At 44.2% G+C, this 17,876-nt stretch overlaps 2 protein-coding genes and 1 pseudogene across 6 annotated transcripts in view; 2 read left to right on the top strand and 1 right to left on the bottom strand.

The window, feature by feature from the left end:
* Window positions 1-483: 483 nt before the first annotated feature.
* Window positions 484-900, top strand: LOC108529157 (peptidyl-prolyl cis-trans isomerase NIMA-interacting 4 pseudogene; annotated as a pseudogene).
* A 6,106-nt stretch (window positions 901-7,006) lies between these two features.
* Window positions 7,007-7,993, bottom strand: LOC108529156 (uncharacterized). Its single transcript, XM_017871275.1, has 2 exons — window positions 7,977-7,993; window positions 7,007-7,876 (listed from the first exon to the last, which is right to left on the bottom strand). The coding sequence occupies exons 1-2, from the start codon at window positions 7,991-7,993 to the stop codon at window positions 7,414-7,416; spliced, it is 480 nt and encodes a 159-aa protein (XP_017726764.1). The 3' UTR covers window positions 7,007-7,413.
* Window positions 7,994-8,158: 165 nt separating this feature from the next.
* CRIM1 (cysteine rich transmembrane BMP regulator 1) overlaps window positions 8,159-17,876 on the top strand; it is a 197,358-nt gene continuing 187,640 nt past the window's right edge. For 4 of the 5 annotated variants that reach the window (XM_017871277.1, XM_017871279.1, XM_017871280.1 and 1 more), the window contains exon 1: window positions 8,470-8,834. In XM_017871277.1, the coding sequence (XP_017726766.1) occupies window positions 8,501-8,834 (334 nt within the window). In that variant the 5' untranslated portion in view covers window positions 8,470-8,500. Of the gene's footprint in view, window positions 8,835-17,876 lie in introns of all 5 variants that reach the window. The other variant, XM_017871276.1, reaches the window with a different exon arrangement.

A 17,876-nucleotide genomic window follows, 5' to 3' on the forward strand; every position in this document is an offset into this window, starting at 1 on the left:
ATCCATCCATCTAGTGGTTCCAGACTCTTCCAGTGCTTCAGAGTTCTCTATGCAAAGCCCTGCCGCCAGCCAGAGGAAAGGGAATAAGACAATATGCAGGACTGTGGAGAGGGTTCTGAGGCCAGCCCTGAAAAAGATCCCTATCACTTCCATCCATGTTTCATGACTCCAGTTCACTGCAAGAAAGCTGGTAAGTGTCGTCTAGCTGTGTGTCAGAAATGAAGAGAAGGACCAGAGATACTGGTGAGCACCACCATTTCCCACCTGAAAACAGGTAATGAATTCTCATTTGAATGACGAAGTAGTTGCATGATATATAGGATATCAGCAAAAAATATCAGTATTCTGAAGAACATCATAATACCAGAATTTACATTCAAATGCGTGATGTCCATTTGCCAGCAGTTACTTGGAAAAGCTGTCTGCTTGTTCCATGGATACCATCAAGGCCTACTTTTATTTAAAAACTCTTCTTAGTTCAGAGTTCAACAACCAGCTTCCAAGATGCCGCCCAAAGGAAAAACTGGTTCTGGAAAAGCGGGGAAAGGGGGAGCAGCCTCTGGGAGTGACAGTGCTGACAAGAAAGCTCAAGGTCCCAAAGGTGGTGGCAATGCAGTAAAGGTCAGACACATTCTATGTGAAAAACATGGCAAAATCACGGAAGCCATGGAAACGTTAAAGTCTGGGATAAGATTCAATGAAGTGGCCTCACAGTATAGTGAAGATAAAGCCAGGCAAGGGGGCGACTTGGGTTGGATGACCAGAGGGTCCATGGTGGGACCATTTCAAGAAGCAGCATTTGCCTTGCCTGTAAGTGGGATGGATAAGCCTGTGTTTACAGACCCACGGGTTAAGACAAAATTTGGATATCATATTATTATGGCTGAAGGAAGAAAATGAAATCATATGAAAGACTGAAAAATAAAAAATAAAAAAAATAATAGAAACTCTTCTTTTGATACTTTCTCTAGAACATGCTTTGGTTATTTATAATACTCTCAACAGTGGTAAATCTTCCTTTGAGGGTGAGTTTGATAAAGATTATAAGAAGTAAATTAGAGCCAGTTCGGTGAATGAAGATAATCTGCTTCACTACATGTTCTTCATAATATGCTTATCATATGTTGGGTCAGATAGAACAAACAATGTGTCTTATTTCTCAAGGGACTACACAAGGCAATTCCAAAACAAACATTACACAAATGTGTATGTCAGTGATGTCATTGTTGAAATAAATTGAGCTGTATTTCTTAACACAGATGCCACATAGATTTGGGGAAGAATTTCTACAATTTGGATGTGTGACTCTTCAGGTTATTGAAAGTACATAGTAGAACAGGCAGTGGGGTCGAAAGAAAAGACAGAGAGGTGGGTAGCACTGCAACAGATGGAAATTCCTCCTCTTCACTATAATGCATGACTGGGTCCTCTCTTCTCAATTTTCTTACACTTGTTTTTTCCAACTTTCCGGAAAAAATGTCTATAAGCACAGGATAAATTTTCTTAACCTTTGGATGGTCTCAATAATTTATTCCCTTTTATTAGTTCAGTTTTATAAAAAGCACTCCTTCTTAGGAGAAAATTTTAATTGAGTACATAACACTTTCTTTAAATTTGCCAGGTTACATGATTTGGCAATTTGTAAGGTTAAAACATTTGGTGATCCACAGCTAAACTCTCCTAATGTTGAAGGATCGAATGAAATAATAAATGTGAAAGCAATTTTTTATGTTAAAAAATGTTTAAAGCTTTACAATGTAAGGTGCTTTTAAAGCAACAAGAAATGGTTTTTAACCTGAAGGGCCTCTACACTGGAGAGATGGGAACTTTCATTAAGTGTTTGAGGAAATTTGTGTGAATAAGTTTCTAGAAGGCAATCTGGCAATGCATGTCAAAATGGGCATAACTTTTGATCCCCAAACAACAATTTCACTTTTGGGAATTTGCCAAGGAAAATAAATGGACCAGTGTTGGAAGATTTGGCTAAAAGGAAATGTATTGCAGCTTTGTTTATAACAGTGAAAATGTAAAGCACACAAAACCCCTAAATTTATGTTAATATGGAATCAGTTAAATATAATGCAATATGCACATTCAGTGGAATAATCATCAATGGTAAAAAGGATGCAGTTATTGATTCTAAAGATCAATATGCACATATATGTGAAAGTTAAAGCCAATTATGAGCTAGATACATATCCCATTTTATATTTTATACTGTATGGGGAAAATAAACCTTCAAGGATGTGTCAAAATGTTATCGGTTTTATCTCACCTCAGACAAAACCATTATAGGTGAGGTTTTTCTTTCTTCTTTTTTTCTTGTGTGTCTTTTCTCATTTTCTCCCCAGTAAGCATGTATTTGTAAAATATATATATATATTAGAAGTAATATTGCATAGAGTGGATTCTGTCCCCATACTGCCTGAGTTTGAATTCCAATTTTTCCTTTATTGGAAAAGTAAGAGACAGTGTCTCTCTCTGTCACCCAGCCTGGAATACAGTGGTATAATTTCGGCTCACCTCAGCCTCAACTTCACGAGCTCATGCAATCCTCCCACCTTAAGCCTCCTGAGTACAGGCACACCCCACCATGCCTGTCTAATTCATTATTATTATTATTTTGTAGATACGGGGTCTCCTTATGTTGCCTAGGCTGGTCTCAAACTCCTGGGCTCCAGTGATCCACCCAGTTTGGCCTCCCAAAGTGCTGAGATTACAGGCATGAGCCACCACACCCAGCCCAATTTTTCCTTTTAAATAGGTGTAAATGTACCTGTAAAATGCATTACCTACCTCATCAGGTTATATGGAGGATTAAATGTGGTAATATTTTAAGGTAATTTTAAAATATGCACATGGCAAACATTATATAAATATTTGTTATTCAGTAGTTAGGAAAACAATGGTCTTATTTCCATTTTGAGAAAACATTAATCAGTATTTAAACTTTTTATATGCAAATTAGCAAAGAAGACAAGATATTGTCATAGATGTTAGCAATTTTAAACGAGGCCCACACAAAACAACAAAACTGAAAAGAAAAGCAGCTCACTGTTACCCAACTTACTGAATTGAGGTAGTTAAATACACAGGCCCTTAAGGCAGAATAGGACTGGGTTCTAAGCTTAATATCCGTACACATAGCTCTGAGACCTTGGCAACCTCCTATACCTCACAACCCTCCTATACTTCAGATTCCTCGCCTGTAAAAAATGAAGACAACATAAGGCACTAGACATAATAGAAACCAGTGGTCTTACAGGGCTCTTCCATAGATTACTTAAAATAAACTATATGAAGCATCTAGCATGTTGACTAGCAATTAATAAGATCTTTATTAGTGTTAGCTATTACTATTATCATTACCAATTACTGCTCTTTAAAATAAGTCAGAAACTGAAATGGATTTGAGAAAATATCACAGAGGCTAAAATCCCAAGATGAGACAGACTGTCAAAACAGGGCCAACAGAAGATCCTAAGAAGGTAAAAAAAAATGCAATATCTGATCCAACAGATGTTGCACAGCAATGAATGCTGAGATATCAGAGAGCAGGGATTCCAGCTCAAGCATAAAACTTGAGAAGACACTCAATTAGAAGGACTCTAAAGATAACAATAGAAAAGGCGAACAATCATTTTATCCACACGATACCCTGTATGGTTGGTATTCTTGTCCCTGTTTTACAGAGAAGACAGATTCAGAAAGGATAAATACCTTGTTTAAACTTGTACAGAGAGAGAGAGAGAGAGAGTCAGAGAGAGAGTGTGTGTGTGTGTATGTGTGTGTGTGTCAGGATCCTAGGCCAAACCTCAAAGAGAACCTGTGTTCTGTGCAGATGTCTTGTAACCCTTCTGGTAGTTCTGCAGTAGCTATCATTCACAGGCAGAGTAAATAAGAACCCACTTAGCAAAAATAAAGTATTATGGGGTGGTAATAGAGTTCACGTTCAGATTCAGAGCCCAAGATGCAGACGGTTGAGCCTCCAAACTAGGGTCTGTCTGTATTACTGCAGTGGCCAAGCCTAGATTAAGTGAGAACCCATATATAAGTGATACCAGCTGAGGAGACCGGAGAGGTGGCATAAGAGGGTGAAACGGGCCAGACCTGTCACCTTGGTTTATTCGTAGCACTTTCTAATACATATGCAACATTTTCGTAACACAATGAGGTTTCTTCTCTTGTGCAACTCAATTCCAACAGTATGTGAATCAAACTCAAAGGCAACTTCTACATTTTTCTTTTCATTTCAGGAAGAGAAAATACAAACAGCAGGCAAATCCCAGAGAGTGTGAGTATAGGTGGGAGGCTGGACTAGACACTGTATCGGTAAGGCGGGGTCTCATACTAACATTCTGTTTATTGCCCTCTCATTTCCACTTTCTGCTTAGGCCAAAAAATGGGCACTGTGATTTTCAGACATTTTCAACAATTTATTAATTCCCGGGGTGGCCAATAGAGGGCAGACGATCTCTTCTTCTAGACCTCCATCAGAAATTCCTAATTCCTGGTTCCTTCCAGACCTGTTCCCTGACCCCCCGACCCCTCCCCACCCCAGCTTCGATGACTCCCTCCTGCCCCTATCAACCCTTTCAAGTACTGATTTGGAAGTATTTACTAAAACCAAGAGAGAAGGGCTGCAGACAATAATATTCAAATATCTTTTGTCTGTAATTCTTCACTCTCTGTTTTTGAACCCATTCATGCATGCATTTTTATAAGTCCTGCCCTCTCCAATGAGCTGACAAGCTAATTGGGTTCAGAGTTATTTAAATAACTATTTATAATGCAACACGATAAATGCTGCAAGCAGAGGTACTTACAAATGCTGTAGAACAGATAAAGAAGCTCAAGAAGGCTTCCCAGAAAGGGAGGTGTTAAACCATATTTCACGTGTGACTCTAATTCTTAACATTCGTTCATGACTTTCAGGGTCCATTCAATTTCAGGGTAATTCTTCCTAGTCCACTTTTACCCATGACACCTGATTGTCATCATGTTGGGCTCGCCTGAACTCTTTCTGTAACCTTAGTCTGGTCTCAGAAGGTAAGAAAATACTTTTGTATTTGAGCCTCAATATCATTGCCTCGGTTTCTCACTACCTTATTATCATCTCTCCTGGATCCCAGAGAAGAAAGAGCTGTTTCATAACTGAGCTCCTGATTCACACACTGGTTTCAGAAAAGCTGCCAGGACCTTGCACGTTTCTCATATGCTACCAGTTACTGGCTTCAAGGAATCCTATTTTCTCTATTGCTATGACTATTAATTCTATGGCAAAGGGCATGTGTAATGTAACTTGATTTTTTTTTTTTTCTTTTTGAGCTGATACAATCATCTTCGTCTTAAAGAATCGCCCCAGTCCTTTCTAAACCTGACTTGAATTCCTGTGAGAAGTCAACCTTTCTCATTTTGTATCTGTCCATCTACCTTCCAGGTGGTTCTACCTCTGAAGTCCCAGGAACAATGAATAGTCATCTCCATATTATCCTTTGCCTGTGCTCATCTGTAGCTTTCCTTAATCCTTAATATGTCCCCTTAAAAATAAATAGAAGCTGAACTTTGACAATGTTTATTACCTCCTTCTTTCCTAACTACAGTAGCTTTCTCACTTCTGCCTTTTTCTCATCACCTGAGCTTGGCTTTTCCTGTCAGGTCCTACAATGTTATCTGCTACATTTTAATGTCTTTATACTTGCATTTGAACAGAAATACAGATAACCTCCTCTGCAAGAGTGGAAGGGACCTTTTAACACAGAGCAATGATGACAGTTCGTTGGCAGATCCCACAGTGAAGTGCTGCTGCCTTGTTCGGTGATAAGAAAGAACAATGTTTAACAATGTGTATTTTATTTTTCTTCAGTTTTTTTGTTTGTTTTTCTTTTCTTTTTTCTTTTGAGACACAGTCTTGCTCTGTCGCCCAGGCTGGAGTGCAAGGACACAATCTCGGCTCACTGCAACCTCCACCTCCTGGGTTCAAGTGAGTCTCCTGCCTCAGCCTTCTGTGTAGCTAGGATTACAGGCACGCACTACCATGCCCAGCTAATTTTTGTATTTTTGATAGAGACAGGGTTTCACCATGTTTCACCATGTTGGCCAGGCTGGTCTCAAATTCCTGACCTCAAGTGATCTGCCCACCTTGGCCTCCCAAAGTGCTGGGATTATAGGCATGAGCCACCAGGCCCAGTCTCTGGTTTTTCTAATAGAAAACCTAGCATATTTTAAATGATTTTGCCACTTGACACTTATTATGGACCCTGTGGGTATGAGGGCCTTTGGAGATCATCTAATCTGACCTCCCACACAACTGCAGGAATTATTTCATTGCAACAACTCTGTAAACCCCTCTAGAAAATGCAGTGCTCACTCCCCTTTTCCACTGTTGAACATCTTCCTCGTGGCCCTATAATAATCAGTGATAATTAATGAGCCTCTTCCTCTCCTTGGACAAAGAAATATGATAGGAGAAATGTTTAGTTTCTGATGCCAATCATGGGGGAATATTCCACTGGTAACTCTGGCTTTTGGATTCACGATTAGAGAGAGTGGTTAAGCTAAAGTATTTATCGTAAGTATAAATTTGTTCCACAAACATAAAATTTCAAAGGTAGCTTTGTTTCCTCTTTCCTTGCACTGCCAGCTATTAACTTTGGGTTCATTAGTCACGATTTTCAGAATCCACTTGGCTGTCACCTTCCTGCAGCCAGACCATCTTGGATCAGAGGGTGGGCCAGCCATTCCCACTTCACACCTGCCACGGGATCGATTTTTTCCCCCATTGACCACAGTCATTTTTTTGTCAATTAATTAATGTTATTCACTTTGGTACCCATCTTGTGAATGGCAGGCCACTACGGAGCGGATTACGACTTCACATCCCATCAGTGACAGAGCCATCATGACGAGAACCTTTTCTGACAACCACTGAAGACAAACCATCTCCACACGGTGCATTTTGCATCACTTCCGTTGCTTCTTTACCTGATTTATCACAAAGACTATGTACCACACATCTTCTTTATTAATGCATTGACAATGAAGATAATGAACACCCACCACTTTTGTCCACGAACTGAGAAAGAAAACGGCAATGCCATATGGCATTAATGGTGCATGAGATCTACGGGTACAGTGTCATATCAAGGCGTGTAGTAATCCAATCTTCGGCCTTACTTCAGGGAGAAAGATTCAGCTTTGTTACTTTCCAGTCACTCCCTCCCGTAACACAGCACCTTGGCGCAGACAGCAGAGCGACAAAACCCAGAATGAGGACAGTTAAAATTCAACTCAAGCTACAGCCATCCTAACAGTCCTCCCCAGCTCCCGCGTAATATTTACCAAGACCGTTTAAAGCACTTAATTAATTCACTTCAGCTTCGGTGGAGAGGTCTCAGGGTTCCCGAGACTCCATTACATAATATCTTTTACAAAGTCTATTCCCAGCTCGAGTGGAAGATGGATTCTCATCCAGTGTGCGGAGGTTCCATGCCTTTGCTTCCCTTTCCCGGGGTTCGATCCGGCGGATACCCTCCCGAGGTTGCAGCCATCGCCCCGGCCCGGAGCTTCTGGGGTCCCCGCCACTCTTCGAACTCCAATCTGGCCCCGAAGGTGCAGGCGCCTCGCCCTCCTAGCTCCCAGGCCGGCCGCCGCGGCCACGGTGCCAGCGGGCGCCCGGGACACCGAGACTCTCGCTGCTCGCTGGGTGCGCCCCAAGCCCTTCCGCAGCGCGCCCGCGGTGCCGGGGCCAGAGCCGCGGCTCGGTGGCAGAGGCCGGTTTGTGCGCCGCTCGGGGAGGAGGAGACCCAGAAATGGGGAGGCGGTGTGAGGGAGGAAGGGCCCGGCCGCCCAGGGGGAGGGGGAGCGAGGGGGCCGGCTGGCCGGGGAGGGGGGGCACCAATGAGCGGCTGGCGCCGGCGGGTGGGGGGGGGCGAGGTTGGGGGAGGAGTAGGATGGGGGAGGGCGCAGCCCGACGCCGGAGGCTCCAAGCCATAACTAAGCGCCCGGCGGAGCGGCGCAGGTAGGACGGGAGCGGGCGCGCGGAGCGACGCCGCGGATCTAGTGCTGCGCACCGCGCCCACTCGGCAGCTCGGGAGGCGGGACCGGCCGGAGGCTGCGGCTGCTGCGGGTCGGCCGACTCGGAGGAGGGAGGGAGGAGGCCCGCAGCCCGGCATGGAACTGAGCGCAGCAGCCACCGCCGCCGCCGCGCCGAAGTTTGGGTTGAACCGAGCTGCGGGAGGAAACTTTTCTTTTTTCCCCCTCCTCCCGGGAGGAGAGGAGGGAAGCCGCGCTGCCGCGGCGCCACCTTCGTGGCTCCGGGTCTGCGGAGCCCGCAGAGGGCGGGGGCCTCGCCCGCGAGGAGGCCGCCCCCCAGGGGGCCCCGAGAGGGCGTGAAGACCGTGGCTGCGTGCGGCGCGGGCGGCGCGTGTGCCCCGCCGGGGAGGGCGCCCGCCCCGCTCCCCCCCCGGCTGCGAGGAGGCGGCGGCGGCGGCCGCAGGAGATGTACTTAGGTGGGGGGGGCAGGGGGTTGGCCGGCTGCGGGCACCTCCTGGTCTCGCTGCTGGGGCTGCTGCTGCTGCTGCTGGCGCGCTCCGGCACCCGGGCGCTGGTCTGCCTGCCCTGTGACGAGTCCAAGTGCGAGGAGCCCAGGAACTGCCCGGGGAGCATCGTGCAGGGTGTCTGCGGCTGCTGCTACACGTGCGCCAGCCAGAGGAACGAGAGCTGCGGCGGCACCTTCGGGATTTACGGAACCTGCGACCGGGGGCTGCGCTGTGTCATCCGCCCCGCGCTCAATGGCGACTCCCTTACCGAGTATGAAGCGGGCGTCTGCGAAGGTACGGCCGCCCGCTGCGGGCCCCCTCCCACCTGGCCCGCGCAGCCCCCTCGGCGCTGGTTGCGCCGAACAAAGTTTGGCCGAGACTTTCTGCAGGAAAGAGGGCTCCGCGGGAGGAGGGGCGGCCGCCGCCCCCGGGAGAGTGCCCCCGCGGCCCTACGTTCCCTCTCGCTGCTCACCCCGACGCTTAGCCAGCCGCGGGCGAGGTTGGGTATGGTGGGTGGGGGCGAGCGAGTGGAGGATCGCTCCTGTCCCCGCACTGACGCCCACAAGTGTGGCCGTTCCAGCTGGGACTGGGTTGCCCGGGCTTGCACCCCGAGGTGGGGGCTCCGCGGGCGGGGGGCACTGCGGATTCTGCCGCGCGCGAGCCCCTCGGGGAGCCCGTCCCTACCGCCCTCCCCGCACTGGCGCAGTGTGGCACCGTGAGCTGCACACCGGCGGCGAAAGTCCTTTTTCTGTTGACGGAGGAGACGTGTCTCCAGCTCGCACTCCCCGAGTGACTCTTTTATTATTTTTTCCTTGAGCTCTTTCTTCACCCCCTTCCTCCTCCTCCGCACATAAATCAGTTTCAGCCTCGGAATATGTCAGCCTAGGGGAAGTTACACACGGTGGTTACTCATTTATTTGCCCATTGAAAACGGTCAAAGGCTTTCTCTCCTGAAAGGAAAAGGGGGTGGGGGTTGCACCTGGGAGTGAAAAGTTCTTGCTATTAGTGGCTGCTTTTTAATAGCAGATACCCGCGTGTTTCCTATCGTGTTGCCGGTTCCTCCTTTTTGTTTTTTTGACAGCGGGGATTGTTCTGCTGGCTTCTCCAGCACGCATTGTGCTCTGCGGTGTTGAGATTGACGGAGGGAGAAAGAGATTAGTGGAGTCTTTCTCTTTGGGAAGCCAATGTTGGTGCGTGCTGGCCTTAATCCCTGCCCGCTTGCTTCGGCCTTCAGGGTGCCTGGTGTGGTTTGGGGTCTAGAGCGAGGCAGTGATTTATTTTAATGTGGCTAACGGGGGCAGGGTTCGGTGAGCATCAGTTAAAAGTGGGATCCCTGCTCGGGCTGACGTTGGGCTGACGATGCTGTTCCGGGGGCATCCTGGCGAGTGAGCAGAGCGCACGCAGCAGCCTAGTTTCTGGGGAGGCGGCGAGGAGGGACCGGCGCCCTCTGCCCGGCGTGCCTTCCTCACTACTCACAGTCAGCACAGTCCAGGGAACGGTTTATTCTGAAGCATCTGTGTGTGTGTTTGTTTAGTATGCTGGGATACTGAAAAAGGAGGTGACAGCCTTAAGGATAAAAATGCATCTATTAAAAGGCTACAGTGCTGTGATTCTCTCTCAGTACACACAGACATACACATAGGTACTTATTTATACCTGTCTAGTTTTAGGGTTTGAGCAGTTCAGGAAAATAGGGGAGGCCTTTCTGGTTTGGCAGCTAGTGGGCAGTGATGAGTGAAGGGAACTCTTCTCAGAGGGGAGGGACTTGCTTTGCTGCACACATAAGACATTGGGTTAGAAGAGTTCATTTGCCTGAAGTACAAAAAAGCCTCTCACCTGGTATTGTCCCCTTTTATAACTTGTTTTTATGCCTTACCTCAGGAAAAATGACCGTGAGATTAACTTCCGATATCATTTTATGTGTTTTGACTTTGGAAATTCTGAATGACCTAGACTAAAAGATGCATCTTTGAACCCTGCCATTTGAAGTGTATAACTTAATCCAGCCTCTCGTAAATCTGAAAAGAACAAGCAACATGAAACACAGTTAAATGCAGTGGAAACTGCTGTGCTCCGAGAAGGACTTTTGCAGGTTCTGAAGATTCTAACCCTTGTTTTGTTTCTTCTTAGTCTGTTTCTGGTGAAGGAAATGCTCGGGGAACATTTACAGTAATCGAGTGTTTTGGCAGCAATATCCCATGTCACAGTATAGAGTTATTTTGGCAGTTTGGTGAGCCTTTCATTCCTCTGAAATGATGTGATCCCTCATAGCTTCCTTTTTTCTGGTAACACCCTGTGTGCTTGGTATTCGCTTTGAAATGCTTGGAAGGGTTTGTTGACATGATTATATCTCAATTAGTTTCTCTAGAAACACTTTTAATTTTGCAGGCCTGTTTTCAACTATCAGTATTGTGTGTCCAGGGCACTTCATTTAAAAAAAAAAAAAAATACTGAAAACAGCAGTCAACTTGCATTCTAAATCTGTGAAACCAAAGTAAGGACAGTGTTACCTGGCATGATATAATGGTTGGATTTAGACAGATATTTTCAGTCGTGTGTTTAAAATTTCCATGTTTTCACTTAACGGCAAGATTTATGGAAAGCATGGGATAAGTGATACCCCAACCTCCCCCCCACCGCCATTTTTTAAGAAAGAATTAGAGGAGTCGTTAGATGTCAGCAGTTACCTAGAAGGTATTGTCTCTTGTTTTTCTGTGAGTTTACAAGAAATTTCTGAATGGCCAGTGTTTCCCTCAGTTTCCATTTTTATTCAGAAATTCACGTGGTGAAGCATGGTTATCATAACTAACATGAATAGGAATCAATACATTTTATTCATGTTAAAGTCTCTTGCTGCAATTTTTGCACTAAAATGACCCCTACTGGTTGTATCTGTTAATGAAAACTCTTGAAAACTTCTTATTTAATTGGCTACATTGTAAAAACATATTGCATGGTATAGAAATATTATCATGACTAATCTCCCTGCTTTCAATGACATAATTTAAATACAAATTATATTCTCTGTTTGCCAGCTTGCAGTAATTTTTAGCTGTGTTTACTCTCATACTGGTTTTGCAGGGGAAAAAAATTACGTTTTTAACTGCAGTTCACAAAATGAGTTAGATAAATCATGGAAGAAATGAGCCCCTTTAGCTTGTGGCTCACTGCCTTAGGTTTTTAAGGCATACTGGCCCAGTTGGCGCTCAGTAAAAGTACATGGAATAAATGGAAGAACAATCCTGTCCATAGAAAGAATGCTGAAGGAAAAAAATATGTTCTGAATAATTAATGTGATGAGTTGTGTCCTGTGCACCATGTGAGATGTACACTTGGATTTCTTTTCAGCATTGTTTAGATTGTTATTAAGTAAATTCTGATTTAATTATTCCTTTTGTGATGGGGCTGGGGTGGTAAGTGCATTTGAAAAACTGAGCATGGAGCCTGATACCTAAAAGTTTTTTTCTACTTTCTCTCAGTCTAGAAAGTGCTTTTTGGGACTTGGGAGGGTGCAGGTCTCTTTCCTCTTTCCATTCATCTGCTGAGACCTCCTGTTGCTCTTTGCAGCATCCTAACTGGCCTGTTTTCTTGGCCAGGCTGCCTGCCTCCAGGAAAATCACCTAGAAGCCGGAGAAACAAGTGTGGATCCTGAACCCCGGAGAAAGAAATCTGGATGGAAAACATCTTTGGAGGATTGAAGGCAGAGTTTTGAAAAATTAATGAAGTGAGATTTTCTAGAAAGAAGGTTTTGATTGGACAGTGAGATTTGTATTTTGAGCTAAGGGGGTGAGAGCCATTTCTTCTCCCATGTGTAATAGCACTTTATGCTTCTGTAAGGAGTGATGCAAGGTGGAGAGCATGACCAACCTCTCTGGGCAGTTGAAGGGCAGATGGCGACTTGTTTTGGCAGTTTGTACAGACAGAGTGATTAGGAGCCAAGTGGAGACTGCTTGAGTCCCTTTGTTCCGAGGACTCTGTTGTATTGGATTCAGGTGATAGCTATATCGGGTAAGCACCAGCTTTTTTCCTGGTGAGTATTTACTGAGTAGCTTCATCTTTTGGAACTTAGCATTCCATATTTTTCGCCACTGCTGTCTAAAAACGACCTCTTTCAGAATGTAATCCTTTTATTTCCCCCAGGAATTTTAACGTTTCCTTTTACCCAGTTTTCATTGGGCAGTATGTAGAGAACTAAGTATATATAGTGGGGTACTTACAGCAAAAAAACAGAATTTTGTTTCCTGAAACTTGCCATGCAAAGTTTCTTTGCTTATCCCTGGAAGACAGTCAGTGAAAATGATGGCTGCTTGGAAGAAAATGTGTACAGGATCTGCTCCAGAGAGCAGGCTGCAGGAGGCCAGATAATGAACCCTAACATTTCGTTTTGCACAAGCCACATGGAAACTGCTCTCACTACTCTGTAATAGGGCTTGAAGTTAAGAGTCCACGAATTTTAATTTACAAATTAAGTAACGGGAGAGGGAGGCAAAATATCAGCTTCTATAGTTAGAAAAATTAAGCTCTTGGATTTGTTTTCGAATAATGGGTTTCATTTTTCCTCTCAGAAGTCCTTAGGTAGAGAGGGAGCCCTTAGATCCCAGAGAGAAACAAGCAGAGAGCCTGTAACATTATGTTAACAGGGAGTGGGAAGAGAAACCAACGAAGTAAACAAGGAAATAATTAGTTCCTCTCAAAAGTAAATATTGACAAAACATGGAGAGACCAGCTATTCACTGCACTTAAATAAATGACAGGACTCAGTGACCTTCACTTTGATTGCCAGACTTATAGAATCTTCACTGTTACCAAGGAGTCCTGTCACATAAAACACTTTTCAAAGGGCAAATGGATTGCGTATTATCAGAATGGCAAAAATAGCAAGTCTGAAGATATTTGTTGCCATTCACACATATTGAACATTGACCAGGAAAATCTCCAAGATGTTGGCAGTAGGGTTGTAAGCAGTCAGATTAATGTATGAAGAAAACTGAACAATCCTTAATCTGTGTGGGCATTACATCCATTTGTAGGATGTATTTGGTGACTTGATACAGGTTTCTGTTTTGTGTGGCTTGTTGAAGATGCGATGACCGGGATGAATGCGTGAACAGCTGGGTGAGGCAGGGGACGGCATTGTGAAGTTGGGGGATATCTTATAGATGAAACAGATGACCCTAAGGAAGTAATGAGGGGGTGGACTAAAGAATGACGAATGGGAGAAGGGAAAATATTGAATTCATCTTAGGGCAACTATATCATCCTTTGAAGAATAATCCAAAACACATTCCAGACATTAATTGTGAAATTCCTGAAAAATGTGGGTGTGCTTAACATCTCCCAGGCTATGGTGCAAGCAGAGATGATAGTGTTGCTTTAGCCTGTAAATACAAGAGGGTGGGAGGTGGTAAAATGAGTGGAAGGGAAATATGTTTAGTGAAGCGGGTTCCTGTAACACTGTGTTCCTATGGCACATTTGGTATCAGGATTTTGGAGACACCCCAGTAAAGCTCATTTAATTGTTTGAAGGAGAAACAGTAGACCAGCCGAGCATGCATGAATAACACATTGAAAGCTTTCCTTCTCAGAGGTCTAATTCTGCAAAGCTGCATTTTCAAAGATCTGACTTGCCTTTGCATGGAAATCAGTTACTCATTCATTGGTCTTCTATGCTGTACAAGGCCTTCTGCTGGGGTAAAGGGGAAACTGGGGAGCCCAGGGACCTCTCAAACGTTTTGCTCTGTACGCTCTTAAGAAAGACAGCAAGACTGCAAAAAGTCTATATAATGTAAATTCAAGCCAAGTAGAAGTGATTTTGCAAGTCTGTGTATGATTAATTGGCTAGTGAAATATATGGATAAAATTAGTTGTAGGAATCAAAGCATCTGAAGTGATCTCTTCAGGCTCTGGTGGCAAAGCAGAAAGGGGGAATTTGAATTTGAACTAGGTTTAGAATTATGAGTAGTAGCCCTTTCTTTTGGCAGGGGAGGTGATCCTGCCCATTCTCCTTAGAGCGTGTGCAATTTGTCTCAGAGTGTTTCTCAACATCTAAGAATGAAGCTGCATTCTTAATGCTTTAGTAGCTGTGCTTCAAAATGGCAGGTTTCCTTTTGAGAGTGATTTTCTCTTTGTTCTAGTTTGTTTCACTAGTCGGATAAGCGGATAAGCGTGGGCAGTAAACTGGGAGGTGTCCCTTTATCAGCACCTCTCAGCTTCACCCACCCTGCTGCTTGCCCTGGTATCAATTCAAGAACTTGGGGCCGGCTGGCTGTGGTGGCTCATGCCTGTAATCCCAGCACTTTGGAGGGCTGAGGCAGGTGGATCACCTGAGGTCAGGAGTTCAAGACTAGCTTGGCCAACATGGTGAAACCCTGTCTCTACTAAAAATACAAAAAAAATTAGCTGGGCGTGATGGCGGGCCCCTGTAATCCCAGCTACTGGGGAGGCTGAGGTGGGAGAATTGCTTGAACCCAGGAGGCGGAGGCTGCAGGGAGCTGAAATCGCACCACTGCACTCTAGCCTGGGCAACAAAGCGAGACCCTATCTCAAAAAAATAAATAATTTAAAAAAAAAAGTAGAACTTGGTTTATGGGGTCAAATCTGCATCCTGCTTGTGTGTGTCTCAGTTTTCTCATCTGTGTAGTCAGGTTAATAATAGGGTTGCTAGGACTCAGTGCATCCCTAAGAAGTGTTAGAAGAATGACTGACACATGGAACATGCTTCCTAACAAGGCTCCTAACCAGTATAAGTGAAACAATTTTACATGGATTCAGTCTCTTGTTCTACTTGATCCTCATCTACCTCAGTCATTGATCGTAAGCAGTTAAGGAGGTTGGGCTCTTAGAAAGGGAGCAAATTGTTACTGAATTCAGCAGTTTTCACCGCCCCAGCCCCCACCCCCATGAGTATTTTTTTATACCTTGTCTAAATAATTTCTACAAAGTTTGTATGTTTTGAGTAATGCTTTAGGTCTGATACTATTTTGCATTGATTTGTAGGAATTATAAATGCAACCATTTATATGTGAGCAGATAATTAAAAATATTTACTTTGGGGAGGAGGTAGAGGACCTAGATGTACTATAATCAGCAATGTGCACTTTGCTTCACATTATCTTTTGGGAGGAAATTTTGCTCCTAGCTCCTGACTGTGCACACTGATGACCACTGCAGGATTTGGCCTGGCTTGAGCAAGGAAACAGCTTGTACTGACACAGCTTGACGCCATGGGGGCTGTGGTTCCAACCTGCTGCTGCAGTTGGTATAAACGAGGCAAAACCAGAGGTCAGAGGATTATCCATTCCTCTGTTCTTTTTCTAGCTCTACCTGTTTTGCTGCCATTCTTCTGCCTGCAAATATTTACTGAGCATCAGCTATGGGTCTTGTCGCTGTGCTATACGGTAGTGACACCACTTGTGTAAGCCAGTTTTCCTGTTATCGGGACCTCTTAGGTTCGCTGTGGGAGTTAAATGAGATATAACTGTGCTTCTAAAATTTTAGTGGGCACATAAATCACCTGGGTATTTAAAAACGCAAGTTCTGATTAAGTTAGTCTAGGGTGATGCCTGTGATTCTACATTTCTAACAAATTCCTGGCTGATGCCAGTGTCGCTGGTGCCAGGACCACACTTTAAGTAGAAAAAAGCTAGTACCTATGTATACCGCATGTAACACAGAGTATGGCATATTAAAAGACCTGATAAATGTTACCTGCTATTATAGTCATTATTTTTCAGCCAAGATAAGATATGGGCCTTGTTTTCACATAGGCCATGGTCTGAGGGTAAATTGGAAAAACAGACAATTCATTACAAACCAGTTTAGTAAGCCGTGAGATACGGAAGTGTCAAGCATGTCAGGAGCAAGTAAGAGGAACTGTCACCCAAATCTGACTACCAGGAAAAGTTTAGTGGAGGATGCAGCAACAAGAAAGACCTGAGGGTCTCCTCTCCTCCCTCCTTTTTCCCACACTTCTTGTGCAGGATGTTTTAGGAAAAAGAAAATAGGGCTTGGAGCTAGGCAAACCTGCGTTGACATCTTAACTCTGTTATTTTTTTTATTGTGAGATCAGCTTGTTTAGTTTCTCTGAGCTTCAGTTTCCTTATCTGTGAAACTGGAATATTAATAGCTTTCTGTTAGGTAAATATTGTAGTGAGGATTAGAGATTTATATATATGATTACATAGATGTATATATGAGATTATATATGTGTGTATGTATAGTGTGTGTGTGTATACACTAGTTTCTGGTACCAAGTAGATTTTTTAAAATAATATTAATTTTAATTTCCATTCTATTTTCTGTCCTTTCTCATTTTCCCCTTTGTTAGCTTTCTCTGTAAGTTTAAAAATTTACTTTGTGGACACACATCTCTACAAAGAGGTGGGGATTTCAAGGGGGAATTCGAATGTCAGATGTTTGTCAAAGAGAAAAGAACTGTGAAGTACTGAGAACAGGGGGCTGGGAGTACAGGGCTTGCGGACCAAGGAAACATGCATTGGTTTGATCCCGTGCAACTACAATTCCCAGCACCTTTGGCATTTCAGCAGAATGTGAACACTTGCTTGATTTTGTGCTTTGAGCCCCTACATCCAAAGAGCTATTTCAAATTAATATTTATTCTAAAAATGGCCTTTTATTATTATTATTATTATTATTATTATTATTATTATTATTATACTTTAAGTTCTAGGGTACATGTGCATAACGTGCAGGTTTGTTACATATGTATACTTGTGCCATGTTGGTGTGCTGCACCCATCAACTCGTCAGCACCCATCAACTCGTCATTTACATCAGGTGTAACTCCCAATGCAATCCCTCCCCCCTCCCTCCCCCCATGATAGGCCCTGGTGTGTGATGTGCCCCTTCCCGAGTCCAATGGCCTATGGTTTTATAACAGTGAATTAAATTTCATTTTATTGTTAGAACTTTCTGAGGATTTCTGGACATCACTGGAGACGTTGGAGACCCCAAGGATATAGCCAGGCCAGGTTGATATATCTCACTGAGGTTACGGAAGGAAGCAGCAGCAAGCCTAGCCGGTTCAGAGACCACTGTGGGCTTGGGAATGAGCAGGAGAGGGTGTGAGGGCCAGAGGCCATCTGTGTTGCTTTTCTCTCTCCCAGGCATTCTAGCCGTCTTTGATGTGCACTAATACTTCAGGTTGGCCGTGGATTTGCACTGTCTCTAGGGAGTCTTTGTGATACAGTATAGTGTGGGGTAGGGCTAACACCTAGAATCAAATCATGTTACTATATCTTTAGTTCTTAGTGTAGGTATGGTCCCATTTTAGGAGAACAGAGCTATGTATTCCTTTTTTTTTTTTTTTTTTTTTTT

Source organism: Rhinopithecus bieti, unplaced genomic scaffold (genome assembly GCF_001698545.2).
Source record: "Rhinopithecus bieti isolate Rb0 unplaced genomic scaffold, ASM169854v2 scaffold_6547, whole genome shotgun sequence".
In the NCBI taxonomy this organism is placed as follows: domain Eukaryota; kingdom Metazoa; phylum Chordata; class Mammalia; order Primates; family Cercopithecidae; genus Rhinopithecus; species Rhinopithecus bieti.